The following is a 12457-nucleotide window of genomic DNA, read 5'->3' as shown; positions in this document are numbered from 1 at the left end:
CCACGTGGATATAACCAATGAGGAGATGGCACGTGGGTACCTGCTTCTATAAACCAATGAGGAGATGGGAGAGGCAGGACTTGCAGCGCGATCTGCGTCAGAAATAGAACTGACTTCTATTTTAGCCCTTGGCAACGCAGACGCTCGCGAGCAGTGTTGGTGCAATAATTGAATAACATATATGTCTAAATGTATTTCACAACACTCGCACACACGACGCGAGCGGTGTAGTTGGCCTGTTAGGCATTAGGGTTAGCAGTGTGGTTAGGTTTAAAAAATATTTTATGACTTTGTGGCTGTGCCAGATAATGACCACTCTGCACCGCTGCCTCCTGGGAAATATTCATAACAATAAATGCCAACTTGCAGTTCAATAGGGGGAGAAGGACTTCCAGTGGCAGTCCCAAGAAGAGCAATTCTTAAAGCAGCAACTTTAAACTTGCAAGCAACATAGATCATAGACACTATTAACATAGACAGCAACATAGATCACAGTTCTTAGTTGTTAGTGTATTGTTAAAGAGTGACGGCCTTTAAAAAGCAACAAATCCCGTTGAAAACGGCCTTTGTGGCATCGACATGAGTCAGAAAGAGTTTTAGTGTCAAAATTGACTACAAAGTGTAAATAGGAATAATTTGTCATAAAGTCAGTCTCGTCTAAAACAGTGTTGATTTGACAATGTCCATTTGCGCACTAAAATGGGGTGAACAGCTGCGGTGATTGCTCTCTATCCAATAGCATAGACAATGAGACAGACCTGCCCAGCAGCCCGATTTTGTTTACATAAGACAACATGTCGCCCATTTTTTAACTTGAGAAATATTGCACAAAACACCTTAGTTATGTGTTAAACTTAAACTAAAGCATCCTCTGCAAAAACTGAAAAATGTATTACAGATTTCTTGAGTAAACTTAGATTCATTCTGGGGATTTTGAGCAAGTGAAATAGGCTTCCGCGGCTACAGTGTCTCATCGGGGACAAACATCATTAACCAAACGCTGAATCGGTCAGGAAACACACCTCCAAGACAGAAATCTCGTTTTCTAATGAGCAACAGAAAAACACATGTGCCAATCGGCGTGTTCAGTGGCTATTTAAAACCGATCTCTATGTATAGCTAATTTACAGATTCAAATTCAAATTCTTCTCATGTTGTCATCCACTGCTGACAATGAATAACATAGGATTCTAGTCCTACACTCCCAAATGGATCTTTGGTTAAATATGTACAGTAAGACATGTTAATAATTCATAGACTTAGCTGGGTCTAATTTAACCAAGCAGCAGAGATGAAGGTGTTCCAATCACACAGAGATAGCTAGACCAGCATACATCCTGGCTACCTACCACAGTAGTCTTAGTATCCACAGGGCTGTGGTTGATCTCCTCCTCAATGCTACCGCCTGCAGCCATGGCTCTCTCATCCTCTCTCTCATCCTCTTTGCTCTACATGAATAGAAAAGAAAAACAAGACAAACAAACAGCCCGGCATGAATGAAGTAGAATGGAAAGTAGCTTTGAGGCGTACGCGTGTGGGCTGTATCCTATTACGGATATCATTACTCATTCTGTTTGATAAGAGTGTGTGGGATATGAGATTTCCATAAAACATGGCACAACAGTGTGTAACGATGGGACTTAAGTATCTCTCCAAACATACTCACACTATGAGGTTGATAACAGAGATAAGGGTCTGGATTAATGAGAACATTCTCTGCAGACACAATCCCTCTTCTTCCAGTATCTCACAAATAAAGAATGGGTCAAGGTTGCAAGACTTGGCTGAGGGGTAAATTGGCTCCTTTCCACACCTACTTTAATCACATCCAAACAGTCATAAAAAGAAATACTGGCAGAAATATGCAATCGTCGCTGCTACATGAATAAAATAAAAAATCCCCTTTCCTTGGTTACATCATCATTGCCGTTCTCCCGACTGCTTGATGTTTCAAGAAATACAGCCACACACACACACACACACACACACACACACACACACACACACACACACACACACACACACACACACACACACACACACACACACACACACACACACACACACACACACTCTGCATGCAGCGAGGGTGGGGTTACTTCCTCCCTTTTTGAAGTCCCTGCATGCTTTTCCATAGCAGGGCTGTGGTTGATCTTAGCCCTGCAAAATGCTTAGCCGAGGAGGATTTTGCTTCCTTGAGTCTCTCCCTCCCACCTCCATTTGGCAAGGTTACAGCACAAGGATTTATTACTCATTCACAGGCCAGGCGGTAAAAATCAATCCAGCCCTATATTGATGTCACACTGTAAATTGTCCCCTGTACTTTCAACCGGTGCTCCTGTATCTACTTTTGGCTTCAGCGGTTGGATTTGTAGTCTACACTTTTTGTCTGCATCAAGGAGCTGCCTCTGAATCACTTCCTTTCACAGTGGCTTAACTTCACTTGAAAACTGCTTGATGGCTTGGTACTATTGAAAACAGCACTGGAGAAGGAATATAGGTGCACATTCATAATGAGGCAGCAATTATTCCTAACATCTGTCCCTCTATCTCCAGTAGTGGGGTGTTAAGCACCTTCCTCCACCTGTATAGATTATTGAGTAGCTTTTCAAGGAGCACGGTAGAGGCCCCGTCTCCTGAGATTTGGCATGGAGGAGGGATCTCATTCATTGCAGCAGAGCACATCTCAAACTTCTCACACTGCAGGCAGGCACATGTCAACCTTCTCACACTGCAGCAGGCACATGTCAACCTTCTCACACTGCAGCAGGCGTATCTAACCTTCTCACACTGCAGCAGGCACATGTCAACCTTCTCACAATGCAGCAGGCACATCTCAACCTGCTCACACTGCAGCAGGCTATCTAACCCTTCTCACCACTGCAGGCAGGGCACACATGTCAACCTTCTCACCAATGCAGCAGCACATCTCAACCTTCTCACACTGCAGCAGGCACATGTCAACCTTCTCACACTGCAGCAGCCACATCTTCAACCTTCTCACACTGCAGCAGGCACATCTTAACCTTCTCACACTGCAGCAGCCACATCTCAACCTTCTCACAATGCAGCAGGCACATCTCAACCTTCTCACACGGCAGCAGCCAATCTTTAACCTTCTCACACGTGCCAGTAGCCACATCTCAACCTTCTCACACTGCAGCAGGCACATCTCAACCTTCTCACACTGCAGCAGGCACATTCAACCTTCTCACACTGCAGCAGGCCCACATCTCAACCTTTCTCACACTGCAGCAGCCACATCTCAACCTTCTCACACTGCAGCAGGCACATCTCAACCTTCTCACACTGCAGCAGGCCACATTCAACCTTCTCACACTGCAGCAGGCCACATCTCAACCTTCTCACCACTGCAGCAGGCACATGTCAACCTTCTCACACTGCAGCAGGCACGTTAACCTTCTCACACTGCAGCAGCACATCTCAACGTCTCACACTGCAGCAGCCACATCTCAACCTTCTCACACTGCAGCAGGCACATCTCAACCTTCTCACACTGCAGCAGGCACGTTAACCTTCTCACACTGCAGCAGGCACATCTTAACCTTCTCACACTGCAGCAGGCACATCTTAACCTTCTCACACTGCAGCAGCCACATCGCAACCTTCTCACACTGCAGCAGGCACGTTAACCTTCTCACACTGCAGCAGGCACATCTTAACCTTCTCACACTGCAGCAGCCACATCTCAACCTTCAAATCATGCCCTATCAAAAGCAAGGATGCTATTTCTCTTTAAGTCAGGATAGTAGTGTATGTACTTCCAGCAGTTTTAAACTTGACTCAGCTTATCAAGGAGCTAATGAGCAGCTGATTAGTAGAACCAGGTGTGTTAGAGCAGGATGGAACAAAAAGCAGCATAATGTCCACCCATGGATTACATGTTACCGGATTTCTAATTCTACGTGTTTTCACCCACTGAGGTTCTACTAAATGTGTAATTAAAACACAGGGGTCTCTAAACGCTATATGGATGCCACCCCCCCTCTCTATTCAGTCCCTTTACAATTTGACAGTGAATTTACCGGTACTTCATCGAGCTCCAGTGGTTCGATCATAGGGGCTTCGTCGAGACGCAGCGAGCGCAGGGGGGACGAGGACAGCCTCTTCTCCCACTCGGTGAGGCCGGCCGTGTCGGCGCCCGTCTCCAGGAACGACCTCTTGAGCTCGCTGATGTTGGTCGCGTGTTTCAACAGCTCCTCTGGCGTGCCCACTGTGTCCTGAGGAACAGAAAGAGAAGTCATTTGACTGATGCTACTGCTAATACTAGATTTTAAATGTGTATGGATATCAATTTAACGTAGTAGCATTGTGTCCTGTTCTTTCAGGCTGTTTAACGTTTATGTCCATGTTTTGAACAATACTGAAAATAACATTCTATTGAAAAAATTATGCTACTGGACGCTAGTCAGCAAGCTACAAATCAATCCTTTAAAAACAAAATAAGGTAGTGAATGAGTTCTGCAATGCAAACGCAATAGGAAATCAACGGTGTACTATGAGACGAAATTACAATTCTGAATCTTTGTGAGTGCAGCTTGTGTGCTGCTTTTGAAGTAGCGTGGCTAAGTATCGTCTTGGTGACAGATTGACAAACATAATGTCCAATAATTTGATGTATGTTTATATTATGTTCACAGGTGCAGTGCAGTGTAATGGGCTGTATATACAGGATAATCTATCCAACACAGGCAGAACATGCATTCAAAAGAACACTGCAATGCATTTGCCTCTCTTGTATACTTATGAATTATCCACATTTTGTGGTGAATCCTAAGGTCGAATTTTCACTTAGTCTCACATTGACATCAATGCATGAATAAGTACAAATTTAACTGAAGTGAAAGTTAAGATTCACCTCTTTGTAAAGAAGTATTCATAGACATCAATTGAACCTTAATTCATCGTATTCTCTATTTATAAGCAATAACTCCCAATCTAGCATATCACGTTAATGTATTACAGCAAAAACTAAATCACCCCAAAAACACTCCATGCTTACTAAGTATGTTAGCTAGTGAATCAACATTGGACAGTTCAAAACGATATGTTATTGTGGTCAAAATGGGAAATCCACTGTTACTGTCCAAACCTAGTCCTTGACCAAAATGTCACCAATCTCCATGCACTAGCCTGGCGTTCCATACTGTACCAACCTCTAACATCAGCACACTATGTCTGACAAACACATTCTCTCCTTTAATTCGCCTTATGAAACTGTTCTGGAAGGGAAATTACAGTCATTTAGATGTTGTTGCATATAAAATCCACATCTCCTCATAGATTGCAGATCTTGATTTTGGAGCCTACAGTGATTTTGAATCCCAGGTTCACAGGTTGTGGATGAAATGGTCGTTTGACGAGCTGTGGATGAAATGAGTGTTAAGGCACCATACACTAGTTAATATACCTGTGTCTTTAACTCAGACTCGTCGTCTTGGTCCGACTGGCAGCATGGGAAGCACAGAGAGGGAATTTGATATCAAAACCGCAATACAACACAACAGGTTATAGCTTATAAGAGAAACTATCAAATAACGCATTGAATGGATAATCAGACAATCCGATATTGTTGAAATAGAAATATGGAACTAAAGAACGTAAGACTTCTACAAGAACAGATGAGAGTTGAGGTGAAGTGTCTACCCGTGGTACAAACCTCAGTAGCTGTCAGTTCACCATCGACACAAGTGTCAGTCAGTTCCGTCTGTTTAGTAGTAACACAGTAGAACATCCAATGGACAAGCGTGAGGAGAAAGAGAACCGTGGCTGTTAGGGTTGAATGTAGGATTTCCCAGAACTCATATTTACCAAAACATTAGCCATTAGCAAAGTGGTTCAACAAACTAGTGATGGTAAATCATTTTCGGGGTAAAAAAACAACAGGAAATGCATTAAAACATATTCAGAAGACCTATGTCAATATCATTCCATTAGAATACATTACAGATGACTCTACCAGCTTGAGGTTGCTCTCCTGCCTTCTCAATTTTCATCACAAATTAATTTACAGTTAGCAGGTTGCCCTTTCACAATAAGCAATTAGGACTCTACTAAGAACTCTTCTCCTAGGTAACGAGTAACTATAGACATTACATCTGCCAAAGTTAATTAAGTTTAAGCTCCTCGTAATCAACTTTCACAATGAATGAACATCACGTCTAAACAAGCACTTTTCATTTCTACATTTGAAATAGTCAGAGTCTGTTTCCGAGTCTTCTGGCACTGATCTGAAGTCGCCATTCAGCCAGAGTAGAGACGGTTCAGGTTCGGGGACTCTGAGTTATCCATTAGTGAGTTATCAGGGCCCTGCCTACCTGATAGAGAGCGTGGCAGAGCGTGAACGCACAGGACGGCATTCCCAGACAATGAGATTTGTGCTGCTTCACTACCTTAGAAAAATGATGACCACCTGGCTCTAGTCTGTCTGAATAGCTCTGGCTGGCATAGCTAGGTTACACTCTGGGCTCCGGCATTAAACAGCTTTCATTTTCAGAGTGGAATCTGGGCACTCAGAGGAATTTGTTTTAATGTATTATAGAGAGAGCTCAGGGGTGGACTGAGGACAGAGATAATTGATTGGGTGTGGAGAACTATACCTTATCATGTCGAATGGGAGAGGTTGGACTTGGCTGAGACATCTCGGTGGCTTTCGTGGTCTCGTCTTCCTCCTCCACCTCCACCTGCACCTCTACTTCCATCTCTTCCTCCGCCTTCCTCTCCTCCACCTTTTTCTCCGGTGTCACCGTGGTGATGAGGTCACTCACGGCAATGCCCTTCGCCCTTCCGTATAGATCCGAGCCCATCTCTGAAGCATGCACATAGACGCACATGCATGCACACGCACGCACACAGGCACGCACATACCCACACACACATACACACACACACACACATCATTTTGCATTAAGGAATTGTCATTTTCCTCTAACTGAGGCAACATTGCAGGTTAGCAGGTTGGAGCGTGAATGTAATAAGCTGCAGGTTGTATCAGCATAGTCATCACAACCATTGACTCATGGAAGATAAACCTAAAAACACGCATTAAATCCCATTCCCATTGATAATAACACTATTATTATCAACGTCAGAGCTTTTCATTCAGATATTAGCCTTGATCTGTAATTAAAGCCAATATTCCATAATCATTGTGTGGTTTGAAATGAAAAGCATCTCATAAGCAGTATTATATATTAAAATCGATACCATCAAGGGTTTCAGTCACAACAGTAAGCACCTAACGAAATACCACGCTCCAGATTTATGAGAAAAGGCTATATATATATATATATATATATATATATATATATATATATATATATATATATATAAATTGCTATCAGTTTCCATGCAGAGGTTTAAATGCTAGGGTGACTACCCTCATCATCAATTTTCAATTAACATTAGACAGCAATCCCTGATAAGCGGTCATTTTTCAGCTCCTCTATGGGCCGGACTTACAAACATTCTCTAACTGACTGCAGCTTTTGAATTCCTCCCATTGACTGATAATGAAAGGCTCAAACTGCATGCACTTAAATACCAACATAAAAACTACTGCGTCAGAACCTAAACGAGAAAGGGGGAAAAAATATGCAGTTGGCAGATGATATGGTATTGGATGTGCTGGTAAATTAGAAACGTTTAATATTCCATCATTGCTATGAGTCAGCTCAGACAAAACATGCACTGCATCCCTGCTGTGAACTTAGAACACAGCTTATTAGCTTTGTTGATCATTCAGGACATTAAACAATGACTACTGTAACTATGTTAACTTATATCATCTCCCTACGTCACTGAAAGCACAAGAATCATTGTAACGAGCTGGGAGAATGAGCGAGCGATTGCTGAGTCTCTTTATAGATCCAGGCCACATAAGCCATTAGCGGCCAAGCTAACACAACAAGGCTGGGATTTTTTTCTCCATTCTTTTTCAAACAAACAACTACAAGTGAACAGCTATGAAGGGAGGGCCATGGTGCGTTCACATGCTAGACGGGGAGCCCCCCCCCCCCAATCAGCATGGGAGCATGCAGCGCAAGCCTGATCAGCACCGAGGGGTGTCTGTAACCAGCGCCCAAAATACAAAACAAAATGGCTACCGTCGGAAAAAGGAAAGAAGCAGAGATGGGATCATTAACTAGCAGGCATAGCTAGCTCAGGGGCTACATCTACTGTTAGCACGTACAGAGAGACACAGTGCATAATATCTACCTGTTGGTTTAGTGCCGTTTAAACTAGCAGGTGGTTTAATTCTCGGTGATACAGTTTTTTGGGGTGAACTCCTTTTGGGTGAACTCCTATTGGGTGTACTCCTTTTGGGTGTACTCTGCGGAGCTGAGGAGGATTGCATAGAAATTCAATATTACGGGGGAAGATTCAACATTAACATGACACATAATATTATTCAAAGCTGAGCATTAGGTAGTCAGCTGAGCACTTGGGAGAAAGAGGGAGAGAATATTGTTTGTTTATATAATAATTTTGTAGAGCTATTGACTATGGATTTGAATACATGAACGTTAAAGAATGTGTAAGTTGTCTGGTTCACAGTATTATGGAAAGCCTCTTAAGACTAAGACACTGAATGGATACACTTTCTGATGGGATGAGAACAGACAGTCAGACACTAAACTTTCTCCCATCAATGAAGAGTTGAGACAGAAAAATCAATGTTGCCTTTTAGGTCCAATGATACTGATGGAGTCTGAAACTAATATGGGCCCCGGGGCGGCTCATATTCAATTGATATCACAGCCAATTGGCCGAGTCTCTCTTTCACGTCAGTTAGCTAGTAAAATCCCGCCAAAAAAGCTCTTTATTCCTAAATGAAACAGCAACATTTGCATTCAAACAGACAGGTTTTCGTCACAGCTCAGATATGACATGGGAGGGGCGGGGGGCGGCAGCATAAATACAATAAAAAACGTAATTCTCCAATTAATCAGCGAGCGGGGGAGAACAAAAGCAGAGGGTGCATCGTCAAGCGAAGATGACAAAACAACACAATGGGGTGCCTGGTAAATCCCTGTGGCGATTATCCGTTCCCTCAGAAGGGGGTATAAAATAAACAATCTTTTCGATTCTCTCTGCATACATAGCCGTCGTCACTACGAGCCATTTATCTGCGGCTTCCTCTGTGAGCTGGCTTGAAAAATAAAGGACTTTACCCGTGGTTTGGGACTGGTTGATAAAGACAGGGGAGTGAGGGACGGCCCTGGGTGCTTTCAGGGGATGAAAAGGCATTGTGAGTGCAGAGCGGCGAGGATAACAATGGCTAAAAACTGTAATTAGTCTGAGCGGCGTACTGAGGCTTTAGAGCCTTCACAGCATGGCTGCTTACGGAGGTTCTCTTAAGCTTTCATGTAGACTAGGAAATGTTGAAGCTGTCAAGCAAGCGACCACTTTCAAGACAAACGGCGACCAAAATGGCTCTGTGGAGAATATCAACTATCGTTCTAGGGATATTCAAGGGAAATTATTCCCTATTCACGCCAGTGACACTTGTAAGTCAATGACAGGTCTGGGAGGACTTGAGTGAATTTCAATGTTTGTGAAGACCAAATCAAGTGTGATTGATTGACAGATGTTACAAGGTGTGCAGTGGTATGGCCATTATGACAAATGAGTGCATTGATTGATTGGTGCCTGAGATGCATGTAAAAACATCTCTGGATACTGTAAATCCCTCTGACTTGGACAGCTTAGAAACAAATACTTCAGAAAAGTGCGGACATGAACACGGAGGACAAGGGCAACATATGATTTTCATAAGTGCGATGATTTAGGTTTGGTTGTTTAATAATGTCCTGTAGCTTGCTTTGTCCTGTAGTATGCTTCCCCAACTCAAACTCTATGGGGAGAAATGTGATACAAGCCTCCTTCATTCCTAACCGCTTCAAAGAGAAAGGTTGATGGGACTACAAACCTCCGTCCAGGCTGCGAGACATGATGTAGCGCTTGCTGGTGGAGCGCTCAAAGCAGGGCGCCGGGCGGACGATCTGGGAGCTCGCTCGTCGAGTCTGGGCCTGGGTTCTCCCGCTGTAGCGGAACTTAGAGCCCAGGTTTAGGAACTTCTTGGGGGGAGTTTCTGGAGACACCAACCTAGAGGACAGAGAGGAATGTTGAGGGCAGGAGAACAAAGAGGAGACATTAATCTACCTAGCGGTCAAGAAAGACACACAATTACAGCAGGGATGGGCAAATGGTCCTGGAGGGAAGCAGTGTGTGCAGGCATTTGTTCCAACCCAGCATGAAGTTAACCAAGACAATGTTCAATAACTATGGATTTACATCCAAAACCCTCCACTGAAATGGCAGATGTCTACACGTTGAGGTGGTGGCCCAGGTCTCACCTGAAAAAGGTGTGGTGCTCCACGCAAACCTTCCATAATCTCTTGGCCGCCCTATGGTTGGGGAGCTTGAACCCAATTGTACTTTCAAACTGCTCAAACTGATGACAAAACATACAGAAAAAACACACAAACACAGGGATCATCAAYTAGATTCAGGGACAATTTCTTTCTTGAGCGGATGGTCGGGGTGCCGGAACATATCATTTGTTGACTGCAACAAGTCCAAACAGATATGTTAGATTAAAAGATAATCATTTCAAACCTTGCATACATTTCTATATGATCATGTGTCTCTCTCTTATGCGTGGGAATACTTAGGAACAGATTTCTTAAATTAAAATCACTTGGAGCTGATTTCCTGGTGTTTTTACAGTCTTTTATTTCCAACAATAAATGTTGTATTTATTTTTGCTCAGAATACTTGGAGGGCCAAATAAAACCACACGGGCCAAATTCGGGCACACGGGCCACCAGTTGGGGAACCCTGTTCTATGTGATGCTATTCTATGTGATGCCATTCTATGTGATGTGCATACTACCTTCATACATGAAACAGGATCTGGACATTGCTTTCATGTCAGCAGGGCCTTATACTGATATGCTTACCTCTCCAGGGCGTATTTTGATGTAGAAATTATTCCTTTTGTAGGAGATCTTGAGGACCTTGGGCCAGGCGAACCTGTTGATGCGCAAGCGATCGCGGTAGATCAGAAGACCACTGGAGCACACGCCCAACATGATCTCAACACCCTCGGAATCCTGGGAAGGAATGTCAGGAAGCGTGGTTAACAACCTGACACTACTCAAACGAGACTCCGGGTTGCAAAATTCCTGAAACTTCCACAAAGTGGGAGTTCTGAAAAGACCTGGGAACTTTGGTCAAGTTTGTGGAATTTTGTTACTAATCTCACATTGAGGAAGCCTAGGTGTCAGTAAGTTTTGGTTTTAGTCAGCTCACCTATTGGTTGTTGTCTGCAGGGCTATTCAACTTCATGCCTGAAGGGCCAAAGGGCTCCTGGTTTTGTTTACTAACTAGTAATTCATTGATTGATTGAATGTCACTGATTGGCCCAGAAAGTACAGAAGTGTTTCGTTCCTCCAGGCCTGGAGTTCTAATAGCCCTGGTCTACAGTATGCCCATAGACTTATTCCTAATCTTTTCTAGACTCTACCAAACATGATAACGGCAGAGTAGTTAACTAATGCCAAAACAGATTGACAACCAGGCTAAAAAAAGTTTGATTGTTTACAACAACAAAAAAAGTTGACATTATCAGACACCACCACTTTCTCCTACAAAGAAGTGAGGCAGCCTGAGATGACTGGCGATACGGCAAGCCAAATACAATGCATTATTCAATGAAGGATTCAAATGAGCTTTCTAAAAAAAGAATAATTGAAATGAAAACATAATGAGAGTTGTCGTAATGTTGATGAACATATTTCACAAACCGTCGCAAAACCAAGAACTCAAGAGACAAGAAAATGACCTACATTACCGGAAACCAATTATTTATCCTAAATCGCCTCTTTTCACAGCTCCTACTTTCACTAGTTATCTGTCTGGCTTATCCAGGAGCAAGTATTGGGCTCTTTCTCGATTGTCTAAAAAGTCTGTCCTCTCCTTGCCTCCTCTCCTTCATTGCACTCAGCTGAAAGAACTGAACAGGTGAAAGCCAGCCTAATCATGATCTTGCACCATATTGTTTTTACCTGTCACGTTCCAATCAGTGCAGATGAAGTTAAGGAGATGAGGGGAGGGAGCAATTGAGAGCCAATTTACAGAGCACAGTGATGTACGTGTCTTAGCTATTTAAATGTAGTTTMGGGTAGTAATGAGCAAAGCTGAGGTATTTTCAGCTGGGCTGTACAATGAACTGTGCTCCTTTTTCATGATCCATGGATGCTGAAGGTCTACAAGGCTGCAGTGGGAATTTTGTCTAAACATTCATTCATACAACTACGTACATCACAATATGATGGCATTGAAAAGACAGTGAATGTTAGGGTGATGGAGGAGTCTATCACTCCCGAGGCGGAGTCTGTTACTACAATGACATCTACTCTGTCTAAATTCT

The 12457-nt window shown here is 43.2% G+C and overlaps 1 protein-coding gene across 9 annotated transcripts in view; it reads right to left on the bottom strand.

Annotated features, from left to right (window-relative positions):
* The window catches only part of LOC111953231 (band 4.1-like protein 3), an 84040-nt gene that overhangs the window by 13517 nt on the left and 58066 nt on the right, over positions 1-12457 (bottom strand). For 4 of the 9 annotated variants that reach the window (XM_023972367.2, XM_023972361.2, XM_023972355.2 and 1 more), the window contains exons 9-18: positions 10986-11138; positions 10380-10477; positions 9953-10128; positions 8239-8361; positions 6621-6829; positions 5681-5728; positions 5432-5467; positions 5178-5243; positions 4047-4241; positions 1350-1448 (exon numbers count right to left, since the gene is read on the bottom strand). In XM_023972367.2, the coding sequence (XP_023828135.1) occupies positions 1350-1448; positions 4047-4241; positions 5178-5243; positions 5432-5467; positions 5681-5728; positions 6621-6829; positions 8239-8361; positions 9953-10128; positions 10380-10477; positions 10986-11138 (1203 nt within the window). The remainder of the gene's footprint in view (positions 1-1349; positions 1449-4046; positions 4242-5177; positions 5244-5431; positions 5468-5680; positions 5729-6620; positions 6830-8238; positions 8362-9952; positions 10129-10379; positions 10478-10985; positions 11139-12457) is intronic. The other 5 variants (XM_070435665.1, XM_023972358.2, XM_023972363.2 and 2 more) reach the window with 3 other exon arrangements.

Source organism: Salvelinus sp. IW2-2015, linkage group LG27, assembly GCF_002910315.2.
Source record: "Salvelinus sp. IW2-2015 linkage group LG27, ASM291031v2, whole genome shotgun sequence".
Lineage (NCBI taxonomy): Eukaryota > Metazoa > Chordata > Actinopteri > Salmoniformes > Salmonidae > Salvelinus > Salvelinus sp. IW2-2015.
Note: the sequence above shows the minus strand (reverse complement) of the source record. Positions and strands in the feature narration are given on the sequence as shown.